This window comes from Aulonocara stuartgranti, assembly GCF_965226115.1.
Source record: "Aulonocara stuartgranti genome assembly, chromosome: 22".
Taxonomy (NCBI): Eukaryota; Metazoa; Chordata; class Actinopteri; order Cichliformes; family Cichlidae; genus Aulonocara; species Aulonocara stuartgranti.
The window spans coordinates 3,846,283-3,871,194 of record NC_138957.1 but is presented as its reverse complement, the minus strand read 5'-3'; the positions used below and the strand labels follow the sequence as shown (position 1 = coordinate 3,871,194).

At 41.8% G+C, this 24,912-nt stretch overlaps 2 protein-coding genes across 5 annotated transcripts in view; one reads left to right on the top strand and one right to left on the bottom strand.

The window, feature by feature from the left end:
• Positions 1-24,912, bottom strand: part of LOC309698606 (uncharacterized protein) — a 379,790-nt gene that overhangs the window by 39,224 nt on the left and 315,654 nt on the right. The gene's annotated exons all lie outside the window — the stretch shown is intronic.
• Positions 819-24,745, top strand: asns (asparagine synthetase). Of its 4 annotated transcripts, none has more exons than XM_082522342.1 (12): positions 819-985; positions 1,989-2,244; positions 10,476-10,713; positions 10,784-10,969; positions 11,057-11,158; positions 14,779-14,906; positions 15,032-15,158; positions 15,515-15,621; positions 22,698-22,798; positions 23,351-23,432; positions 23,514-23,669; positions 24,197-24,745. In XM_082522342.1, the coding sequence occupies exons 2-12, from the start codon at positions 1,996-1,998 to the stop codon at positions 24,404-24,406; spliced, it is 1,686 nt and encodes a 561-aa protein (XP_082378468.1). In that variant the 5' UTR covers positions 819-985; positions 1,989-1,995; the 3' UTR covers positions 24,407-24,745. The 4 variants fall into 4 exon arrangements, with proteins under 4 accessions (XP_082378468.1, XP_082378470.1, XP_082378469.1 ...); XM_082522344.1 differs by lacking the exon at positions 819-985 and adding an exon at positions 1,072-1,091; XM_082522343.1 differs by lacking the exon at positions 819-985 and adding an exon at positions 1,276-1,296.

Genomic DNA, 24,912 nt, shown 5'->3' with positions numbered 1-24,912 from the left:
AAGACAGCATCTGTGGTATATTTTAGAGAGGAGCCATTTTACAGCTTCTTTCTCAGAGCTTAATAAAACTTGTCAGGACAAAACCTGCAACAGTATTTGATTATATCACAACACAATTTTCAAGTATGATGCAACTTTGCATGCAGCTGCAGTGTCAAGCTAGAAAGGAACAAATGCACAGGATTTTGAACATGACCTTCAGAATGAAAGCCTTTGGAAAATAAACGCTATAAAAACCAAGACTGTAGTGCGGCTGGTATATGGAAGCAGCGTTTAGCTGCCTGCACTTTCATTACTTTATTAATTAATACATTTTGTTTGTTTTTATGGGTACAAGTGTTCATTATGAATCATACCACACAAGCATTCACAGCATGAGCTAGTTTCCATTGGAAATACATTTACAAAACTAGATCTGCAGGTAGATGGGATCTAAGCGGCGAAAAAGACCAACTTTGCTGCCAAATCAGTTTCCCACCGTTTGTGACAGACTGCACAAGAAGAGAAGCCATGTAGGTGGTGCAGAGCGCAGGTGTGGCTTTAGTGTTGCAGGCGGACACAACTTTGTCAGCTACTTCGTCAAACAACCCGTTGCTAGAAATAAATGAATAGGGAATTTATCAAAGTAAAGCTCAAGATCTCTACCTAGTTTTCACTTTATCATTTTGAAATCGTCTAATTTTATGATTTAATAAATTGCCTACCATGTCTATCATATCTACCAAGCATCCATCCAATTATTATTTTTCTAGTTTGTGCTTTTCATAATACATTCTATTTTTCCACGTTTTTCCAACATCTTGATATCATTGTAGAGCCATTATTGTGCCGTGGCTCTTATTTTGAAGATGCGGTTACTTATCCGGTGAAATGCCTTCGCGGTGTAGCTTTTTTCTCCCTTCTTTCATTGAAACGTTGCGTCATCTTAGCCACAAGTATTCAAACAGTCTATGCCTTTCTTTGCGGAAGTTTTAAGGTGAAAACGGTAAGCTGCATTGCGTTCTTCGTCTTCATCAAAAGCTTGTGCCCAGGAATGAGGCTTTCCACTGGGAAGCGTTCACAGCAAAAACATGCTGGGAAAACTGCCATGTGTAATTTTACTTAGATATATTACAATTTTAAAAGTATATCTCATATGCTATGTGAATGTTGAGCACTGTCCAACTGTGTACAGTGTTAATAAAAATTCAGCGTATCCGAGGCACCCAGCAGACTGGTTGCTATCACCAGTTAATCTGGAACACCGGTCCGACTACAACACCGCAGCTGGACGAATGGTTCAACTGAGCACGCGGCGTACGTTAGAAAGCCACAAATAGTTTCCGGATATTAGTTGTTGTAGCTGAGCATATTTTTAATTGGTAGGATTATGAATAGCGCTTGATGGTAGTTGTATTAACTGAAGACCGTTTCTATCACAGATAGGTCTATTGTTGTCTACTATCTAATTATCCAAAGCCCCCCAGTTATTTCGTAGTAACTGTTAAAGTTTATATTACAGATTGAGGCAGGAAAGGTGCGTCCGAAGCAACCAGAGACTTCAATTCGTGGCTTATTAACTCAAACGCTCCCAACGCACACACACTGTGTTCAGCAGCACAGTCAGTTGTACAGCGCGATCTTCGTCCACCTCACATGTTTAGTTTAAAACGTGATTGAAGTCAAATTCGAAAATCAGTCTGCTGTGTTCATGGAGCGTGGGAATTCTGTAAAGCATGATAATGTCCTGTTACTTAAAACCCATTGTACTAGGAACAATGAAGGATATTTTGTTAGGGTTACGTTATTGTTAAGTTACTGTTTGGCTGTGTTAGAGATCCGAGAGGTAGACTCTGAGCTTTTTGAAGTTTCATTTTGAAGCTGGTGACCAAATCCTCCAACTCACTGCGTTGTATTTGCATATCATCTCTTTTATGTAGGCATTTCTAGAAATCTAAACTCTGTGTAATCTCTTTGTAAGCTACATGCCTCTTTGTTTTTGTCCACAGCTGCAAAATGTGTGGTATCTGGGCTTTGTTTGGCAGCGACGAGTCCATGTCAGTTCAGTGCACCTGTGCCATGAAAATTGCTCACAGAGGCCCTGATGCTTTCCGCTTTGAGAATGTTAATGGCTTCACCAACTGTTGGTTTGGCTTCCATCGCCTTGCCATTGTGGACCAGCTGTATGGCATGCAGCCGCTGCGCATCAAGAAGTTTCCTTACATGTGGCTCTGCTACAATGGAGAGATTTACAACCACCAAACAGTAAGACTTCTGCTCCTTTCTGTTCTGAAACTTTAGTGGTTGTTTAAAGAAGTATTTTTCTCGAGCAGGGGATACATCCAGTTATCACATTACTGCAAACTAAAGTCTCTAGTAGAACATAATACGCTCTAATATAAATGATAAAAGGACTGATTCTTATTTAGCGCTTTTCTACTCTACCTGAGCACTGAAAGTGTTTTACACAACATACAAGTACTTTTTTTCCCTATGCTTAAATGCTATCTGTCTGACATTCACACACACTGACAGTCTGATGAATGTACTGGAGAGGAACTTGGGGTTAGTATTTTGCCCAAAGATATTTGGCATGTAGATTGGAGCAGCCTGGGATTAAACCACCAACCTATCCAATTAGTAGATGACCTGCTCTACCTCCTGAGCTACGGCCACTGCATACATGAACATGTCATTTAACAAAGAATTGTCTGGGTGCATTTATAAGATGACACCCACTGTTCAAACCAGGTCCATGTTCATTCAGAAGATCGTGTTCACTAGAGTTTCTTGATTCAACAGCATATTGTCTCCAGATGGTGATAAAGGCCTAGGCTTTCTGTTCTTTAATGTGTCAGAAGTGTCACCCAATCATCAGTGAGAATATAGAAATTCCTTCATGCTTATAATACTTCCAGTTCTTTACGTGTGTGACACATACAACAGGGATTTATATGCTTGATTTTAAATACAAATTTTGCTCCATTTTCAGAAAGCCTGTCTGATAACAGCTGGGTGGTATGGTTGCCACCAATAAATAAAACCAATCTCATCTTTTGTGCATGTTAGGAATGCACTATTGTAACTCCTGTTCTTTCTATAGGCTTTGAGTATACAGTGGAAAAGTATTTGCCTCTTTCCCAGTAGAGCTGGGCCATATCATACCGTTCACGGTAATACCGGTATAATGTTGGGCAACAATAAGAAAATGAAATTTCACGATCGAATATGGGTAAAACGATCATGCGCAGTGCCTTTGTTTTCATACGCACATGGTGGAAAAAGCATGGCGGAGACGGAGAATGAGAAGGGCGAAAGCAGATCGTTGAGTGAAACGATGAACCAGAACTGGTTTGTAAAAATGCTGCAGCTTCAGTGGTGTGGAACTGGTTTGGCTTTCATCTGTCAGATACACAACAAAGCACTATTTTTGGTAGAGCATGCTAGCGGGCCGTCGTTATTACCGTGTTTTTTGGAAAATGCGGCGCACTTAAAATCAATCCTTTGATTTTTCTGAAAGTCGACAGAGCCCCTTATAATCCCGTGTGCCTTATGTATGAACTCTGGTTGTGTTTACTGACCTCGAAACGATTTTATGTACACGGCGCTCGAAAATCTGTCAAATGTTTCAGTACGACTTTGCTAAGCTACGAAGCCGCACCGCTTAATGGATTGTCGGAGCATTACGGCTGTCGTAGGCGGAGCGATACGTACTGTGCTTCAACATAATGTTACCGTATTGTGTGTGTATAACCTCTTTTTAAGTTTTGTGGATATTTTACATGGTTATGCTGAGGATATGTCGGCCAGTTTCCACTGGAAATGCCTTTTGGTTAAACTGTCAGCAAAGAATTTGCATTTGCACTGTTACATTTTATATAACTTTAATGCACATAAAAAACAGCTGCTTGTTTAAGTGAAAATACATAAAGTTGTGGAGTTGTAAAGCATTTTGTCTAGTGTCAATTATATCGTCAGTTATATCGTTATCGCAAATTTTCAAATGTATATCGTGATAAATATTTTGGTCATATCGCCCTGCTCCATTTCCCAGTTTATTATTTGTTTTGCATATTTATCAAACTTGCATGTTTCAGATCATTAAACAAATTTTAATACTGGACAAAGAATAGAATGGAATAGTTTTTTATTGTTATTGTAAATGTATAATGAAATTGTGGGTGCTCCACACCAACTGTGCATGGTAAAGAGATAAAGTGTTATATACAGCAAGAATAAATAACAAACAAGAGGAATATATATAAAAACAGGAGAAAGGCACACATTAGAAGACAGGTTGCAAAGTGCTTGAAAGAAGCGCAATGGACTTGGTCTGACTAGAGTCTGTGTGTGAGCGGCTCAGTTATGAGGGTTACTCAGACTATGGCTATGAGTGGGTGTGGGGTTGGATGCAAGGGGTATCCTGCGATGGCCTTGGTTTCAGAGGCCAATGATTTTTTTTTTTTTTTTTGGGGGGGGGGGGGTGGCAGTTTCAATTGCCCTCTGCGCAGCCTTCCTGTTCTGAGTTGTGGCTGCTGTGTACCAGACACGCAGGCAGTAGCAGAGCACACTCTCCAGTGAGGAGTGGTAGAAGGCCAGGACCAGCTTCTGGTCCAGGTTGTTCCTCCTCAGGACATGGAGGAAGTGCAGCCACTGCTGGACCTTCTTTACCAGGGTGAATGGTGTTGTGGGTCTAGATGAGATCACCAGAGATGTTTGTGCCCAGAAACCTGAAGGTGGTGAAACATTCTCCATTTATAATGAGAGGGGAGTGGACCTGTCTATGCCAGCTACTGTCATGACAAGTTCTTTTGTTTTAAGGATGTTTAGTTTATTTTTGGGGAACCAGAGGTACAAATTCTACAAAGGGCGACCATGGCTCAGGGGGTTGGGAATCTCATCTGTAACCGGAAGGTCGCCGGTTCGATCCCTGGGCTCTCTGTCCTGGTCGTTGTGTCCTTGGGCAAGACACTTTACCCTACTTGCCTACTGGTGTTGGCCAGAGGGGCCGATGGCGCGATATGGCAGCCTCGCTTCTGTCAGTCTGCCTCAGGGCAGCTGTGGCTACAACTGTAGCTGCCTCCACCAGTGTGTGAATGTGAGAGTGAATGAATAGTGGTATTGTAAAGCGCTTTGGGTGCCTTGAAAAGCGCTATATAAATCCAATCCATTATTATTATTATTATTATTATTATTATTATTATTATTATTTATAAGCCCAACCACTGTGGTGTCATCAACATACTTGATGATGATGTTGGTTGGGTGAGTTGGTATGCAGTCAGAGGTGTACAGGGCGTACAATAGGGGGCACCCCTGTGGGGATCTGGTGCTGAGTGACAGTGGGGGTGGGGGGTCTGACTGATTGAGGCCGGTTGGTGAGGAAAGCTTTGATCCAGTACCAGGTGGCAGGGGGAATCTGAGGGTGGGCCAGTTTGGTGGTAAGGATGTCTGGAATTAAGGTCTTAAACGCTGATTGATTAAATGATTGGGGAGAAAAAAAAGTTATCCAAAACTATCTGGTCCTATGTGGAAAAACTGTGACCTATTCCTGTTTATGCCATCTTTGGCAGCAAGAATTGTAATCAAGTCTTCGAGATAGTGGGGCATTAAAGTGTTTGCACCCTTACCGATTTCTTATTTTTTTATGTTTGTCACACTTCAATGTTTCAGATCACCAAACAAATTTAAATATTAGACAAAGATAACACAAGTAAACACAAAATGCAGTTTTAAAATGAAGGTGTTTATCATCGAGAGGGAAAAAATCAAAACCTACATGGACCTGTGTGAAAAAGTGATTTTCTCCCCTATAACATAAATAAAGTTGAGTTACATTTCTCCAGCCACACCGAGGCCTGATTACTATCATACCTTCTGAATAAAGAAATCGCTTAAATAGGACCTGCCTGACAAAGTGGAGTAGACCTCAAAAGCCAGACATCATGCCATGAGCTAAGGAAATTCAGGAACAAATGAGAAACAAAGTAATTGAGATCTCTCAGTCTGGAAAAGGTTATAATGCCATTTCTAAAGCTGTGGGACTCCAGCAAATCGCAGTGAGAGACATTATCCACAAATGGCGAAAACAGTGGTGAACCTTCCCAGGAGTGGCAGCCGACCAAAATTACCCCAAGAGTGCAGCACGACTAAGAGGTCACAAAAGACCCCAGAACAACATCCAAAGAACTGCAGCCTTCACTTGCCTCGGTTTATGTCAGTGTTCAGGATTACAATAAGAAACTAAGATAAAAATGGCCTGAATGTCAGAGTCCAAAGACAAAAACCACTGCTGAGCAAAAGGGACATGAAGGCTCATCTTAGTTTTGTCAGAAAACATCTTGAAGATGCCCAAGACTTGGGCATCTGCAACTTCAGATAAATATAAGAAGTTGAAATGTTTGTAAGACGTGTGCCCGATTACATCTCGCGTAAAAGAAAGGCAGCATTTCAGAAAAGGAGCATCACACCATCAATAAAATGTGGTGGTGGTAGTGAGATGGTTTGGAAGACTTGCTGTGCTAAATTCTGCTGTCTATCAAAACATCTGAAAGGAGAATGTCTAGCCATCTGTTCGTGACCCCAAGTTGGTTGTGGGCAGCAGGACGATGGTCCAAAACACACCTGCAAGTCCACCTCTGAATGGCTTAAGAAAAACAAAGACTTTGGAGTTTGGCCCAGTCAAAGTCCTGACCTGAATCAGATTTAGATGCTGTAGCATGACCTTAAAAAGGCGGTTCATGCTCGAAAAACCCTCCAATGTGGCTGCAAAAGATGAGTGGGCCAAAATTCCTCCACAGCGCTGTAAAAGACTCATTGCCAGTTATCGCAAATGCTTGATTGCAGTTGTTGCTGAACAGATTCTGTTCATCTGGACAGAGCGTTGTTACGGCCCTAGCAGGGCCTCCTCCTGAAGGTGCCTGTGTGGGAGTGTCCCACTACCTCTTCTGCCGGAGGTGCCACCTTTCCCTTTTGTGCAGCTGACTCTCATCAGTAATTAAAAGTATTTAAGCCCAGGGAAAGGTGAGCTCTGGGCCAGAGTGCCATTAGTGTGGTTACAGCTAGTGAGCTGAGTGTTTTGGGGTGTTTCCAGCTAGTGAGCTGCGTGTCTGTGTTTGCAGCTAGTGAGCTGCACTCTTTTTGACTTACTTTGTGCTTTATTGACCAACGCCTGAGTTTTGTTTGTTTTCTTAAATGGTGATAGCGGCTCGTCCGTCTCTTTTAGTTAGTATAAATTGAAACTTTAATAAAACTCTTTAATTTACCCCTTGACTCCTTTTTCTGACCCAGTCACTTTTGTTACTTCCCCCTCCCTGCCTAGACCCCTCAGGGGAACGTTACAAGTGGCGGCTCATCCGGGATAGTTGAAAAGGGAGTTTTGAGTTGGAATTGGTATTTGATTATCTTGCTTTTTTTCACCTTTAGAGATTCAACTTCCCAGTTAAGTTAGGTGAGTGTCCAGCTGAGCTTATAAAGTTCTTCCTTCGGGCACTCTTTTGTTATTTTGCCTTTTTTATTTTCGGAGTAATCCTGGGCGGGGATTCGTTCCCTGTTGGGGGTAGGCAATTCAGGGCTCCAGTCGCTGAAGTTTCGCCTTTCAAGTCGCCTCGAGCCCGGCACGCTCCAGAAGATAGGTAAAGTTTGTTGTGCTTAGGAACTGGGTAAGTTGTGTTTGTTTAATGTGTATACTGCAAGAGGTAAGTTGGTCAGTTAAAGTAAGTTGTGTAGTTTTCCATTAATCGGTTAATTATTGGGTAGTCTGAGTGAGTTGGCAGACGGGTGTGGTTGTGTCTAAATTAGGGTGTGTTTTCTAACCCTTCTCCAGCCCCCAAAATGGCTGATGCAGCCATCAGTGCACAGGTGTCTAGAAGCTCGTTTGTAAGCAATAACATCCACCTGGTTCCCGTTTTCTGTGAGTCCAGTGTTGAGAGCTTCTTCAGTGTGTTTGAAAGCATAGCAACTGCATTACAGTGGCCTGAAGACGTGTGGGGGGTGATGTTGCTGTGTAAATTCACAGGTAAGGCTCAGCAAGCTTGCTCTGGTCTGTCTAGGCAGGGCAACCTAGTTTATGAAAAGATTAAAAGTGCCGTCCTCCAAGCCTATGAAGTTGTGCCTGAGGCCTATAGGCAGCATTTTCGAGGTTTGGAGTTGGCACAGGGTCAGTTCTATCTTGACTTCGCTAGGGACAATGCGAAGCTCTTTGATAGGTGGTGCTCTGCAAGCCAGGTTAACAGTTTGGGGTTGTTACGTGAGCTCATGCTTGTGGAGGATTTTAAAAACTCTGTTCCTGAGTGTATTGCTCTTTATTTAAGTGAACAGAGGGTTTCCACTTTACAGCAGGCTGCCATACTGGCCGATGAGTTTACCCTAACTCATAAAACAAATGCGGTAGAATGTGACATCCCTTCTCACTATAATACATCTTGGAGAGCTAGGAGGGAGCCAGCTAACGAAGCTGAAAAAGTTGTGGATTCGAGACCCAAAACGAAGCTTTGTTTCTTCTGCCACAAACCTGGACACCTTGTTGCTAACTGTTTGAGACTGAAACTCAAACAGAAAGCAAACTCAAAGCAAAAAGGGCCTGCTTTGAGAAAAGTCAGTCGTGGCTCTCAAACCGACAAGGTTGCCAGGCCTATTAAGAGGCTACACTTGGAGCATAATTGCTCAGTAGTGTCATGTAGTCAGTGTAAGAGGTCAACTAACCCTGAGCTGCTGCTGGTTGACAATGTCCCAGTTCCTCAAAATGACCTACAGGTGGACAGATCATGTATAAAACCACCAGTAAGACCCGCAACCCTGGCTAACAAACATGCCTGTACCGGTGACTTGAGGAATAGTCTGCAAAGTGTTTCAGTAAGGCCCACTAGCTGCCTGCTGGGTTCTCCACATATGATGGTCCAAAGCCCTGGCTATCACATGGGACACTGTTTCGAGGGTCTGGGGCCACTCTCTGTCAATGTTGTGAACCCACTGAGATGGGGTTGGCAGTTTCCGCAGGAAATGCCTAACCGTTGCTATGGGGTTTGGTAGGTGGAAAGCCTGCAATTTGTTGATGCGACGGTTACGGACTTGATTTGTGGTTTTGTTTATCATAATCATTTGACAAACAACGGGTTTGTATTTATGGGGGGGGGTGTTACGGCCCTAGCAGGGCCTCCTCAGGGGAACGTAACAGCGTATTCAGAAAAGGCTACATCTAAGTGAACAGAATCAACCTTTTGGGGTTACAAATGATCTTCTTGTGGACAGTGCACTCCTCTGTATTTGTCCTGTGAGACGTCACTGCAGTGTTCCATACTGTTGACCGTAATGTTGTTACAGACATTAGAGGATGCAGGAATTAGACACACTAATACTTACATCCTCTCATATACTCCCATTTATTCATGTAAATGAGGAGTGGTGGAAGCAAAACCGCAACAGTAAGAGGGAATGTTTATGTTTTTGTGAAGCGTAGTTTGGATCTTTTGCTGCTGGTTTGGTCAATATTGTTTGGAGAGAGAGAAAACTAACAGCTTTAGAATCAGCGCAAAAAGGGCGTAAACACAAAGTGCGGTCCCGCCGAAACATCAGAATCAGCGACCTGTCGGCTTTCAGCCCCGACCGTGCCGTCGGGTGAGAAAGGCGACATCTCACTCATTCTGATCTGGCGGGTCCGAGCTGTGTGTTTACATTTATGTGCAGAATCCGTGTTTCTGCTCTCATTCACTGTTTTAGCTGTTTGGTGGTTTTTTTGTGAGGTTTCACCTGAGTTTCTGGCAATTTGGGCAAAATAAATTTATATTAAAAAATCGATTCAGGATTTTAATGAATCTATATCACGTTATCCGAGCTAGAATAGATTTTAATCGATAAATCGATTATCAAAACCCACCCCTAGTGCCAAGTCATTAAAGAAGCAAGCATGCTCACTTGCTCACTGTTCACGCTGATTTGGTGCTATATAAACAAAACTGCCTGACTGTATCCTCATTTGAAGTCAGCAGCACTCTATTCCTGCTGACAAAGGTTTGCTTCATGGCCTCACTGTGTTCCTCCAATGCCTGTGTTTTTGCTTCAGCTAGAGCCACATCCGGCTTTGCCTTTTGCCATTAGCTTAATAGGACTCGTACTTCAGTTTAACTGCTCCCTTCGCTTACGGTGTCTTCCATCTTGTTTGGCGATAACTGCCATAACAGGCACCAACCACCTTGTGGCTGCAGCACTGTACTGCAGCTCTGGCAGTGGGGTGCAGAACATGACTCAATGTCCCTAGCCTCACTTGGGATGGAGCTCTGCCAAATCTGGGAATTAAAGATCGGGGCCTCACACTCCCATTGCACCCTCACTGCACAGACCTGGGTGTGCCAGGTACCACAATCCTCCCCCACCTGTTTCTTAACCTAAAGAGACAGAAGCAGTTCTCATGGCCATCTGGGGAAATTCCAGAGTGGTTAAGGGTCCAGCCCTACTAATGAAAGTTAAAATGATCATTTTGTTGCCATTTGTTCTTTCAGCTGAGGAAGCAATTTGAGTTTGATTGCCAGACTAAAATGGATGGTGAGATTCTGCTCCACCTTTATGACCGCTTTGGCATTAAGAAGATGGCTTCTCTCCTGGATGGTGTATTTGCTTTCATTCTTCTGGACACTGCCAACAGAAAAGTGCATGTGGGAAGAGATACGTATGGTGTTAGGCCTTTGTTCAAACTCCTCACAGACGATGGATTCCTTGCATTGTGCTCGGAGGCCAAAGGTAATGGGATGGTTTATATTGAATGTTGCTTCTTTATATGTTTGCATTACTAACCTTATTCTGATCACAGGCTTGATAGACATTACCCATGGCATGGGTACTCCTGCCAGCATTGTCCCCTTCCCCCCTGGGCACTTTGAGGTCTTTGATTTAAAGCCAAGTGGCAAAGTTCAGTCTATTCAGATGGAACAGTTTCACTGCTGCAGACAACAGCCTTCTCATGCCATCTATGATACAGTGGAGAAACTACCTATAAGTAAGAGTCTATTCACCACTTTAAACATCAAGCATTTCTAGTGGTAGATGGTATTTGTGAAGGACATTAAAGAGTTTGTCTCCCTAGGTTTGGATGAGGAACTGGTGAAGAGCAACATCAGAAATCTGTTTGAAAATGCTGTAAGGAAACGTCTCATGGCTCACAGGAGAATTGGTTGTCTTCTGTCAGGTAACATCTGCTATGTGGAGCACAACGTGTGTGTGTGTGTGTGTGTGTGTGTGTGTGTGTTAGTGTGTGTGTGTGTGTTAATCTTATGTCCTTTTTGAAAGGGCTTGCATTTTCATTTGGCTTCTGTGCCTTGAGACATGCTATTCTGCTTTAGCGCCTAAGAGTAGGCGTTCATACATAGACATATTCTGTGTGAGTAAGTCGACCTGTCTGACAGTAACATTAACTTCACTTACATGTGATGAGCTTTCTGTTCATTCACAAGTGAAGAAGTGTTTTATTTGCAATTCATCGCAATCCAATTTACATATAGAGTTGTGGTTAAAAGTTAACATACACTGATCATAAGCATTAATGTCATGGTCATTTTGTACATGCAGCTTCTCAGCTGCCCTCTCCAGCTTGCGCACAAACCACACAGCTCTCTCCTCTGGGCCCCGGCAGCTACTGAAATAGGGAAGGTGTAGTAGATGGGATGGATGACAGCTGTGACAGCCTCTTATGGCACTGCCCGCTGAAGTTAGAATCATCCCAGATAAGTTGATTCTGTTCATCTGGACGTTGCGTTTTCAGTGGGAGAAACGTTTCGTCACTCATCCAAGTGACTGAATGCAGATAAACAGGACATTTGCATAATGACTGAAACTACAGCCAATGGCAAACAGTGAGCTGGGAGGTCAGTTTCTTGATCTTTAATATTCAAATTCTCATGACCATTGATCATCAACCACTGATCAAAGATCATTAATCAATGGCCATAAGTACTATTCACAGAGAGTTGGGGAATGGCTGCAATCCCAGCATTGTAAGATGGCGAAAGATGCACCCTTAGGCCCCCTCCTCGATTCAGAGATGGTTCTTCCCTTTTCATGTAAATGACGTCCTTGGCTCCCCGCTCAAACCTGCGTTCCTCCCTGTCCAGGAAGTGGACATCCTCATCAAGAACTGTATAGTATGCTCAACTGCACCAAAGAGTAAAACGGTGAAATGTGGATTTGTAAACATCAGGTCTCTTCCTGCTAGTACACGAGTTTATAATTGATCAACATAGTTTACTTTGCTTTAGAAAAACCTGGATACAGCAGGATGATTGTGATCATTTAAATCAGGGGTGTGAAACATCTGGCCTGTGGGCCGAATACAATTACTTTTGGCTTGTGAGATAATTTCATATGTCAGTTATTAATGGCCCATCTCTAGGTGGGAGCCGAATCTTTTGGTATTTATTTTAATGGGCACACCATGCAGCCAATCACATGCAAAGACAGACTGAGATCGTGCCATTATGTGAAAGAAGGAAGTGGGGCGGACGTTCTGCAGACAGCAAGTGTAGCAGAAAGAAACGAAAACTTAAAGTGAGCAGCATCTGGCTGTATTTCAATGATACTGGAGACTGCAAAACTGAGTGTGGAATTTCTAAAATTAGGAGCTGGCTAAAGTGATATCAGCTTATATTTTCAGCCATGTTCCATTGTTAATGAAAAAAGGTTTCAAACTTGTCCAGGCCTTAAACCTTATGTGTGTTCTCCCTAGTACTGAATGCATACCACCCCCTCAAAACTGGATTCATTTTATACATTTATTTCTTACAATACAACTCCAAAGAGTTGTTGACAGATTCCTTTCCTTTGTCACAGCAGCTTTATCTGTATCATGTAGAAAAACTGAACTTCTTTACACTGACAGAAAGGTTTCAGTGGTCTGACCCACTTAAGGTCGAAGTGGGCTGAAATGACTTTGACACCCCTGGTTTAAATGAATCGACACCTCTGAGCCATATTGTTAGAATCCTTGGAGCAGCTTCCATTCCATCGTATTAAACAACCAAAGACCAAACAGTTCCCAAACTATTGTGATTTTAGCATCCATGTGGATACTGTAAATCAGCGGTCTCAAACCTTTTTTGCACCACGGACCGGTTTATGCCCGACAATATTTTCACGGACCGGCCTTTAAGGTGTCGCGGATAAATACAACAAAATAAAACTAGTACCGGTACCGAAAAAAAGATTTATTCATAACACACATGAAAAGACCCAGGAAAACAGAGTTAACGATAAAAACAATAAAAACCCTGGAAACTATACATTTCACACCTGAGCCTCAACTCTCACGGCCCGGTACCAAACGACTCACGGCCCGAGGCCCGGGGGTTGGGGACCGCTGCTGTAAATGACAGCCTCAGAATGGGATTTAAACTGTTATTAAACTCAATGGGCTTCTCTTAAAATGTAAAAAAAAAAACCCACTACTTTAATTACACTTTAATCACAGGGATGAACCAATCATGACCTCTGTTTAACTATGCTTAATATTTATTTTCTCCAACTGTACAGAGCAGTAAATTATTTAATTTGGATTATGTTACTGATAATTGAAAGATGAAGGATATTGTATTAAGATAAAGATAAAATTGTGGAGTAAGTCGAAAATCCAAGTCATAAACAAGAAAACAATAATTATTATCAGTACTTCATTTTATATTTAACACATGGCTAAAAATACTGAATAGTTCTTTTACAAATGTAAGCATTTAATCAACTCCATAGAAAAACGATAAATGCTTTAGATGTGTTTCAGTTCACTTTTCTCGTTCAGCAAAAAAGCTAAAGTCTGTTTTGGGCTCCAACTGATTTATCCACCCAGCTCTCTTTAATAAGCTCTCCATCAGAAAACAGTTTGTGTGGGATATGAAACAACTTGCCTTGTCAGCTGCATCCCTGGATGTGTGTAGATTTGTAACAAAAATAAAAATAAATCATTGTTGGCTTTGCAGTGTAGCTAGCAAAGCATCCGACTCCTTGACCCGCAATTCATCAGACAAGTTCTTGTATTTTTCTGCATGTTTGGTCACACAGTGATTTAAATCGTAGTCCTTAAAAAACTAAGCTCACAGCTTTTTCTTTGACTTCTGTAAGTAAATCATTTTCCAGTCCAAGCCTTGTTAGAAATGCAGCATTTGTTATACAATCTCTTGCTTTTTAGTCTTGTTCTCCAATCGATCTTTTTGAGTTAACTTCACTAATTACTTTCTCCAAACTTTAAAAAACATTTTTTGTGTACAAGTACTGCTCAAAGAAGACCTATTATTAAATAATGCTTCGAGCTTAAATGCAATCAGCTTATCTCTGTTAACGGGCTACATACCACAGGCCTTCAAGCTTGCAGTAATTAAACCACTACATCACTTGATTCATCTTTAATTTTTTCTCAAAAATTCTTGAAAGAGTGGTTATAAAACAGGAATGGTTTAGAACTAATCTCTGCTTGTCCTCCTAATCCTCAACCATATTTTATCACAGCGATTAGACCTTCTGTAGGTATTAAAGGTACCGTGTTTGAATCATATCTAGATATGACGTAGATATAGATTCCAATTGTTCCCATAAACGAGGAGTCCTCTTCACACACACAGGTTAATTTTGGAGTTCCACAGGCTTCTGTGCTAGGTCCTTCTGTTTACATTATAGTAGCTTTTCTTAGATGGTATCATTAAAACACACCGCATGCATTTTTACTTCTATTCAGATGATGCCCAACTTTATCTATCCAATTGTTCTCAGCATAGAACCCTCTGGAACTCCAGATATAGAATATAAACGTATATTACTGTTGTTCAGGTGGTCTGGACTCCAGTTTGGTTGCTGCTACACTTGTAAAACTGGCCAAAGAGGAGAAGCTGCCATATCCCATTCAGACATTTGCAATCGGATCAGACGACAGTCCAGACATCGTAGCTGCTCGCAAGGTTTGTCCCTCACTTATAAGACCTGTTTCTAACTTATAACTTAAGCTTATAACATTGGCGTGTGTCACGGATCACTTAAAAAAAGGTCTTGGTGTGTTTTTAATCATCAATTGGTGTTTTGTCAGGTGGCCACTCATATTGGTAGTGAACACCATGAGGTGACGTTCACTGTAGAAGAAGGTATTGAAGTTGTGAAGGATGTCATCTTCCACCTGGAGAGCTATGACATCACCACAATACGTGCCTCTGTGGGTGAGTGGAACACAAAGCACTTTATATACAGTGCTGTGAAAACGTTTGTCCCTTCTTGATTTTACTTTCTTGCTTATTTGTCATACTTAAATGTTTTACATTGTCAAATATGTTTTAAAATAGTTTTTAAATTATTTTTTCACTTATTAAGGGAAAAAGTTATCAAAATTTACGTGGCCTTGTATCAGGGCACCACCACATGGGCGTCGGACATGTAGGATATTAACTGTAATGTAATCAAACATAACAGCATTCTAGTTGTATATTATACATTCAGTAGGTTGTGATTTGTTTTTATAAGGGTACATGAGCAGGAATGCACTTGACTCTACACTCTTTTACTATTAACTGTACAGGCATGTACTTGATTTCAAAGTACATCAGACAGAAGACTGACAGTGTGGTGATCTTCTCTGGAGAGGGTTCTGATGAGCTGACGCAGGGATACATTTACTTCCACAAGGTGAGTTTGATGGTTTACCTTTGTTTTTTCAGGCTGATTTATCTTAAATGTAATAGAATTGTGACAACACATAAACTTAGTACAAAAATTAATGAAATTTGTGTAACAGTGCTTCATAAACCTTATACTATGGCCATCTCAAATCTTCTCTGCCAATGCCAAACTGCTTACTGGGCTACTGATAATTGAAGTCTGAAGAATATTGGCAGTTTAAAAATGTATTCATTTAATAGAGAGTTGCTTTAGTAGAATGTAGAAGAGACATGCACAACACCCTGGCACCACCAGCTTGGTCACACACTTCTGTGGGATGGCGTCCCATTCTTTGTCACAAGTAAGCCAGTCTGGTTATGTCGGTCACTGACATGAGCAGCAAACCTAAGCACACCCACAAGTGTTCAGTGGGGTTGAGGTCAGAGCTGCAGGCAGGCTACTTTATCGTTTCCACTTCCACATAAACCCTTCTCTGTGGGATCATGTGTTGTCACTGGTCGTAGAATCTTATCTTGATAACTCGACGCATTGATATATCCTCCTCTGGTGAAAAGCATTGTTTTTCCATTGAGGGAAATGCCACCCCATACACTTCATCCTCCACACTTGGACAGCACAGGCTGAATCTAGACTCATCATGTAGCATAACACTCTTTGTGGTCCCGGGGAAAACCAGAGCAACACAAACATGACTCCCATGGTCCCTGCTCCCAAGGAATGACTCCTGCTACCTCAAAGTTTGCATTCCCAAACAGAATAGTTAATTTATATTCAGAGATAGAAACCATCAGGTGAACACAGTCAAAACAACAAACACAACAATGATGCACTGGTTGTGATATTGTTTCCCCCTCTTAAAAATAAACAGTCCTGATAGCGACTATCACGACCACAACAGGCATAAGACAGGATTGTTTCCAGTGTTACATTTCTTGCAATTTGCAGCAAATCATGTGCCACAGACTTTAAATAATGCAAATGTGAATTACAAATTTTCATCTCCTGAAAGTGAAACTCTTACCAATTCATGAGTCATAAGACCAGCCACAAAAATACTTTGAGTCACAAAACTGATACTGAGCCTCTTTAGTAAACCTAGCAGCCACTTTATTAGGTACACCTGTTTTCACTCTACAGCAGTAAGCTATTTGCTGTATGTCATGAGGTTGCAGACTGAACTACTTTCCAGATCATTTTGATATTGGTTGCCTGATTTCATAATTATTTCTGTTATCTTTCTTTTGCCTGCTGAAGATTGTCAGTTCGAGTACAGCGTGGGGTATTCATCACCTTTACATTTCTTCTCTTTCTCACTTTGTTAGTTTGAACATACAGTAATGGGCATAGGTGGGAAGTAACAAAGTACAAATACTTCCTTATTGAACTTAAGTACAATTTTCAGGCATCTGTACTTTACTTATACTTTATTACGAGTTATTGTTTTGGGTTTTTTATTTTTACCCCCTACATTTTCAAAAAAAATATCTGTATTTTCCACTCCTTACATTTTAAAGCAGGCTCATTAAGACATTTGAGGGAAGTTATTATTTCATGTTACTGCCGCCTTCACACATCAAACTGATTGGAGCGTGAATAGTAATGCATGAAAGGCAGGATGTAGCATAAAAAGAGATCAAAGAGGCACAATTGTGGGCCATTGTCAGTGGTTAAAGTGGATTGTTTTCTTTTTCCTTTCTTTCTTTTTATTCCTGTCACAAAACTGGAACGACTGCAGGTGTCCATAAGTTGCGGTTTGGGCACCTTGGCATCTAGCGTACCCTACAAAAGGGCGAGCATAAAGGGAGTGACATTTTTTAAGTGACAGGTCATTTCAAATGCAGCGTTTGTATCAGCCCAACAAACATCAAACTGTTTGTGTGCAGTTTGTCGTACAGTGTGTTGCAGCTAAAGGTACAGCTGCTGTTTTTCACAGGGAGAGAAAAGAAAGAGCAAACTTGACTCAGGACCGGAGAGGAGGAAGAGAGATTGGATTTAAAGACAACGGCTGCTCAGTGGTGTTTGATAAACTAGTTTAAATCTTATATGCAAGTCCTCATGTCTTTAAATAATTTCCACAATTTTTTGTACATGTGCAATGACAATAAAGGGCTATTCTGTTCCAAGTCAGATATTGGGTCTGTACATGTCACACTGTTTTTTTTTTTGTTTTTTTTTTTTTGTTTTGTGTTTTTTCTTTTTTCTTTTCCATGTTGTTTAATGTGCTGAAAAACTGACTGTTATTTTGAGGCTCAGTAGAAAATCCTATGTAGGTTAGTGTAGGATAAACAGGTTTATTTGCTGTACTGTGATGCACAGTGGCCATCTAGTATTAAGTTAATATAAACAATACTGTCAGTGTAGAGGATGGAAATTGGCCAGGACAATTCATAAAACATCTGCTCACATCTGTTTGAATCCAGGTGTATAAATCCACAAAGAGCTGCAGGTCTGCTGATCACAGCCTGCACACTAAGAAAATCTACTGGAGCTCTCAGTAGAAATTGTGAGTTGTGACTCTTTTCCCTGTGCTGAGCCATTAAAACTGACTTTAGGGTTTCCACCACCTGCTGAAAATCACTGTAACTACTTCTGTAGTAATTTTCCTGTTTAGAGGCAAAATCAGTCTCTACAATCTACAGAGAATAGATATTTATTATTATTATTATTATTATTATTATGTGGTCGCTCAGTGGACATTGATGGCTTCTTAGAGGATCATCAGGGGTCCTTTTGTCCCTCTGTGGGGGGTCACTCCCACTAGATTTATATCTGGGACTCTCCACCATTTGACCTTAGAACTGAAGAAGCTTCTCGGATGAGAGGTGAAACGTCTTCAAGCAACTTAAAGAAGTCCAGACGCTTTTCTTTGCAAGCTCCTTTGACTACGATGACCTGGATGACTGAGAACCTCCACAGACATATTTATACAATGCTAAATCACAACACCAGTTACCTCAAGGTGCTTTATATTGTAAAGACCCTACAAAAACCCCAACTGTCAGATGACCCCATATGAGAATGCATTTGGCAACAGTAAGAAGGGAAAAGCAGGACAGAGGCTTAGCCTTAACCTTCAGCCTGTCAGACAGATCAGACACTGATGTTGGATGAACAGGTCTGGCTGGCAGTCTCCCCTCTAATTCATCCCAAAGGAATGCTGTCAGCTTGAGGTCAGGACTCGGTAGGTCAGTCAAGTTCTTTCACACCAAACTCACTCATCCATGTCTTGCTTTGTGCACTGGTGCGCAGTCATGTTGGAGCAGGAGGGAGGCATCCCAAAACTCCCACAAACGTGGGAGCATGAAATTGTCCAAAATGTGTTGGTATGCTGAAGCCTTTAGAGGTCCTTTCACAGGAATTAAGTTGCCGAGCCCAACTGCAGTAAAACAACCCCAGACCATAATGCTCCCTTCACCAACCACTTCTGTGGCAGGTAGGAGGCACGACAGGACCACGATCCAGCATTCAGTGACTTTTTACTCTTTATGTAACTCGGCTGCTGTTACAACATGCCTCGGCTGCAGCTCCCTAGATGCCAGCCACAAGAATACACAAACAAAAACATGACGTGACCCAGTTTAGTCTATTAACCTGGCGAGGTGTGATTTTGGATGCCCTGCAGGTGCATTCGCCTATCCTGCTGCTGCACCGATTACCACGCCCCGCCACAACTTGGCACAGTGCAGGCAGACAAGTACTGTTCTCCTGGCAACTGCCAAACTGCTCACCCCGCTCTGATTTTAAACAATCTACCACTTTGTAGATGAGCTGCTATCGTTCACAGTCGCTTCCACTTTTTATAACACCACTAACAGTTGGCTGTGGAATATTTAGTGGCAAGGAAATTTTGCAACTGGACTTGTTGCACTAGGGATGGGTATCGAAAACCGGTTCTTGTTGAGAACCGGTTCCCACTGTTTCAATTCCTTGGAATTGTTTGCCATTTTTGCAAATGATTCCCTTATTGATTCCAGTCGCCCCGAATGACGTCACCACGTTGCGGAGCGTCATTTACCTGGCAGGAAACACGGCGCCTAAGCGGCTCAAACGCTCAAAAATTTGATTATACAGTGGGGCAAAAAAGTATTTAGTCAGCCACCAATTGTGCAAGTTCCCCCACCTAAAATGATGACCGAGGTCAGTAATTTGCACCAGAGGTACACTTCAACTGTGAGAGACAGAATGTGAAAAAAAAATCCATGAATCCACATGGTAGGATTTGTAAAGAATTTATTCGTAAATCAGGGTGGAAAATAAGTATTTGGTCAATAACAAAAATACAACTCAATACTTTGTATCATAACCTTTGTTGGCAATAACAGAGGTCAAACGTTTACTATAGGTCTTTACCAGGTTTGCACACACAGTAGCTGGTATTTTGGCCTATTCCTCCATGCAGATCTTCTCGAGAGCAGTGATGTTTTGGGGTTGACGCCGAGCAACATGGACTTTCAACTCCCGCCACAGATTTTCTATGGGGTTGAGGTCTGGAGACTGGCTAGGCCACTCCAGGACTTTCAAATGCTTCTTACGGAGCCACTCCTTTGTTGCCCGGGCGGTGTGTTTTGGATCATTGTCATGTTGGAAGACCCAGCCTCGTTTCATCTTCAAAGTTCTCACTGATGGAAGGAGGTTTTGGCTCAAAATCTCACCATACATGGCCCCATTCATTCTGTCCTTAACACGGATCAGTCGTCCTGTCCCCTTGGCAGAAAAACAGCCCCATAGCATGATGTTTCCACCCCCATGCTTCACAGTAGGTATGGTGTTCTTGGGATGCAACTCAGTATTCTTCTTCCTCCAAACACGACGAGTTGAGTTTATACCAAAAAGTTTTACTTTGGTTTCATCTGACCACATGACATTCTCCCAATCCTCTGCTGTATCATCCATGTGCTCTCTGGCAAACTTCAGACGGGCCTGGACATGCACTGGCTTCAGCAGCGGAACACGTCTGGCACTGCGGGATTTGATTCCCTGCCGTTGTAGTGTGTTACTGATGGTGACCTTTGTTACTTTGGTCCCAGCTCTCTGCAGGTCATTCACCAGGTCCCCCCGTGTGGTTCTGGGATCTTTGCTCACCGTTCTCATGATCATTTTGACCCCACGGGATGAGATCTTGCGTGGAGCCCCAGATCGAGGGAGATTATCAGTGGTCTTGTATGTCTTCCATTTTCTGATGATTGCTCCCACAGTTGATTTTTTCACACCAAGCTGCTTGCCTATTGTAGATTCACTCTTCCCAGTCTGGTGCAGGTCTACAATACTTTTCCTGGTGTCCTTCGAAAGCTCTTTGGTCTTGGCCATGGCGGAGTTTGGAGTCTGACTGTTTGAGGCTGTGGACAGGTGTCTTTTATACAGATGATGAGTTCAAACAGGTGCCATTCATACAGGTAACGAGTGGGGGACAGAAAAGCTTCTTACAGAAGACGTTACAGGTCTGTGAGAGCCAGAGATTTTCCTTGTTTGAGGTGACCAAATACTTATTTTCCACCCTGATTTACGAATAAATTCTTTACAGATCCTACCATGTGGATTCATGGATTTTTCTTTTACATTGTGTCTCTCACAGTTGAAGTGTACCTCTGGTGCAAATTACTGACCTCTGTCATCATTTTAAGTGGGGGAACTTGCACAATCGGTGGCTGACTAAATACTTTTTTGCCCCACTGTACTTTATGAGAACGGATGACAACAGGGCAACTTGCAATACTTGCAAAGTAGATATTTCATTTAAGGGAGGAAACACTACGAATATGCAAAAGCATTTGCTCCAAAAAAAACACACGATAACCTCAAATGAATGTCGTGTTTTTAATTCCGCTCCGGACTCGTGAATCTCAACCCAGCAGCAGCGGTAACGTTTGCACGTCCTCTCCCGTTAATGCGGCAGGTAAATAATCAACAACAGTGCATATTATGTTAGCGCGATCTGTCTTATTACAAAACCTGCCATTACTGTGCATTTAGGTGACCATGATGAGACAGACAGAGTCTGGCTCAGATGCTGGCAGTTCTCGCTGCAGTCTACCGTTAGCGTCTCCTTTCAGGCCAGGATAGACGAATGTCACTGAGCAGTGACTCAGTTTGTGGTAAAAGGCTTGCACCCATTTGCCACAGCAGATGCCCCCGATTTTCCGTAAGTGAATGTGTTTAATTGTAGGCAGGGACATTACTGGATATTCTTGTGTAATTGCCACAGAACAATTTATGTTATACTTTGTTATTGCTACAGAAGAATATTTATTTTATTATTTTACATTTACAATTTTTTTTCCTGGGGATCCTGTGACACCCTATTGAAGAGCCGTAGGCTGGATCTCTTAAGATCTCACTGTTGGGTTTGTAAGGCCATGTTACTCCTAAATTTCTGTCTTGTTCAAAGAGAAGATATAAAACAAAGTTCTAAGCTAATCGACCTTAGTGTTCTCCTTTTTAAAAAAAAAAAAAGAATCGATAAGAGAATCGAATCGTTAAATGGAATCGGAATCGTGAAAATCTTATCAATACCCATCCCTATGTTGCACAGTTGGAATCTTATTATGGTACCACTATGGAGCTCCTGAGTGCGACCAATTCTTTCACAAATATTTCTAGAAGCAGTCTGCATGCCTAGGTGCTTGATTTTATAGTGACTGGAGCACCTGAATTCATTGATTTGGATGGGTGAATGAATACTTTTGACATGCTTGGATCACTTCTCTGGAATTCCTGTTCTGACTTGCATGTGGCTTCTCAAACTTGTGCAGAAGAAAGACTTCTTTTTTTAAACTGATCTGAATACAGAAATCTTTATGCTTTGGGATGATTATACTTCTCAAAAAATCTGGACAACCTTACAAAGTAGAGCAAATCTAAGTTCATTGCATTTGTTTTTTTCTTTTGACGTTTCATTGCTTTAAATAAAAATGATTTTAAATGATCATTACAGACAAAATATACGAAGCACTTTTGTTAGCCAGAATTGTCAGACTTGTGATCCAGAAATATTACGACGTCTGAAGGAAAACTTCAGACTGAACCTAAAGTTAGAATGCCAATCGAAAAGGATTCATTTAAACATGGCTTTATTTCTCCTCTAGGCTCCAACACCCAAAGCTGCAGCAGAGGACAGCATTCGTCTGATGGAGGAGCTCTACATGTTTGATGTTCTCCGTGCTGATCGGACCACTGCTGCACATGGGTAGCCCTTCTTTGTTACTCACTAGCCCTGCCCGAAGAATTAAGACCGGTAACTGAAAGAATCTAGCAAAAAATAAAAAGGGAACATTGCACTTTGCCTGTTGTTGGCGATAATTTTCTGCTGAAAAAATGTCCTGTAATTACAATTACTTCGTTCAGAATTGGCTGTAATTGTTTGTGCAACAGCTTTTCAGAGCATGTAGTGCTCATGAAGCATCTTTAATTTGACCATAAAAAGGGGGGAAAAAGGATGGAGGGTAAAGTGGACAGCAGGAATTCAGCTGGAGAGCTTTGGTGGTAAAATAACTAATGCATTCATTTTAACCATTGCCAAAATGTCAGTGATTAACCAATAGTGGTCACCAAATAATGCAACCAACCAATAGGGTGACGCTGACTATTATTCAAATATAGTAATAAAAATTAATGACAGAGTTCTGATTAATAGCATAGACCTATTAGTAACCCTGTCCTGTACTCACACAATTTGATAGAAATTGATTTTGCAATGGACTATTTCAGTTCAGGCTCATTTCGTGTCGCTCTCTTTCAGCCTGGAGCTGAGAGTGCCTTTCCTGGACCACAGATTCACAGCGTACTACCTCTCCTTGCCTGAGGAAATGAGGGTTCCTAGGGTGAGTCTGTACAATATTGGTGTCCACACTATCATGCAACTTTGCTTTGTAATAATAGTGTATTGTGTCCTGTGAAACCAGGATGGAGTGGAGAAGCACCTTCTGAGGGAGTCCTTCAAAGGTCTCGACTTGATACCTGATGAGATTCTCTGGAGGCGTAAAGAAGCCTTTAGTGATGGCCTGACATCTGTGAAGAAGTCCTGGTACACGTACCTGCAGGAGCATCTGGAGTCAATGGTAATATTTGGTAGAGAAGCCTCTGACTCGGTCCCATTCACAGTAAAGTTTTTATGTTAACATTGATTTCGGCCTTCTCACAATCTAGTAAATCTCGACTGATTTCAGGCAGATTTCAGGTGGTGCAGACACCCAGGTTTGTGAATGCAATAACGCAAGAACAAGGCAACGTAGGAAATTTTCAAATTCATAACACAGGTGCACTTACTAAAAATCAGAATTCCAAGCTCAGTGCAATGGCACCACTTTGACAGAATAAAAGATTTACTTTAACTTAAAATTTTGCATTTAAAGTAAATTTAAATTAGAACGGGCCAAGAATCCACAGAAAATTGATCAAATACACTAATCACGACAGCGTTAAAATCTTTAATTAAACCGCAGAGAGAGGTTCAGTAAATTGTAGGTGTTCCTCTTAGCTCTGTATTATGACATTGCTCGTTAGTTGATGTTGATGCTTTGATTGATTGAACAAAGTTTGCGAGTGACCCATCTGTTTTGTTTTGTTTTGTTGTTGTTTTTTTTAGGTGAACGATGATGACATGGAGGAAGCTTACAAGAGGTTCCCTCACAATCCCCCACGCACTAAAGAGGCCTACTACTATAGACAGGAGTTTGAGAAGCACTACCCAGACCGTGCTCAGTGGCTCTCCCATTACTGGATGCCGCGCTGGATTGATGCCATCGATCCATCAGCCCGTACCTTGTCCATCTATAAACCTGAGAAAGACCAATGATTTGTGTGTTTGAGGGTGTAATTACAGTTAAAATTTCTTCCGCTGAGCTGAGAGAACGAAGACAAAGCTCTTCTGCTTTTAAGATTAGGCTTCAAACTTTCAGATTTTCCTTTCTGATACTGACTAGCTGGAGATGGATCAGGTGAACCTGAACCATCTCTTAGTTACCCTGCTATAAGCTCCAACTGCTAGTGGACTTTCATTGAGCACTGAGGGGGTAGGGACAAATAAGTAAATACTTCAGCCTACTCCTTTTCAAACAAATAATGGAATGATATTTTGTAATGATTGTGAAGGCACATGTTTGAAATGTTTGAAATAAAAATGAACTGAACTGAACTGAACTTCCTCACTTTCCTGTTTTCACTTGCCTGGTGTTTATATGCCACTGTTGTGCATCAAACTGTCAAACTAGAGCCGCTACTCCACCACGTCGAAAGCAGCCAGTTCTGGTGGTTCGTGGATCCGACTAGAATGCCTCCTTGGTGGGACCCCGGACACGCTGG

What these genes read in the sequence shown, in the direction of transcription:
- asns (XM_082522342.1), top strand. Translation starts at nt 1,996, where the DNA reads ATGTGTGGTATCTGGGCTTTGTTTGGCAGCGACGAGTCCATGTCAGTT. An exon ending in CACAATACGTGCCTCTGTGG is followed by an intron (nt 15,159 to 15,514) that starts GTGAGTGGAACA and finishes TTAACTGTACAG; the next exon opens with GCATGTACTTGATTTCAAAG. An exon ending in GATACATTTACTTCCACAAG is followed by an intron (nt 15,622 to 22,697) that starts GTGAGTTTGATG and finishes TTTCTCCTCTAG; the next exon opens with GCTCCAACACCCAAAGCTGC.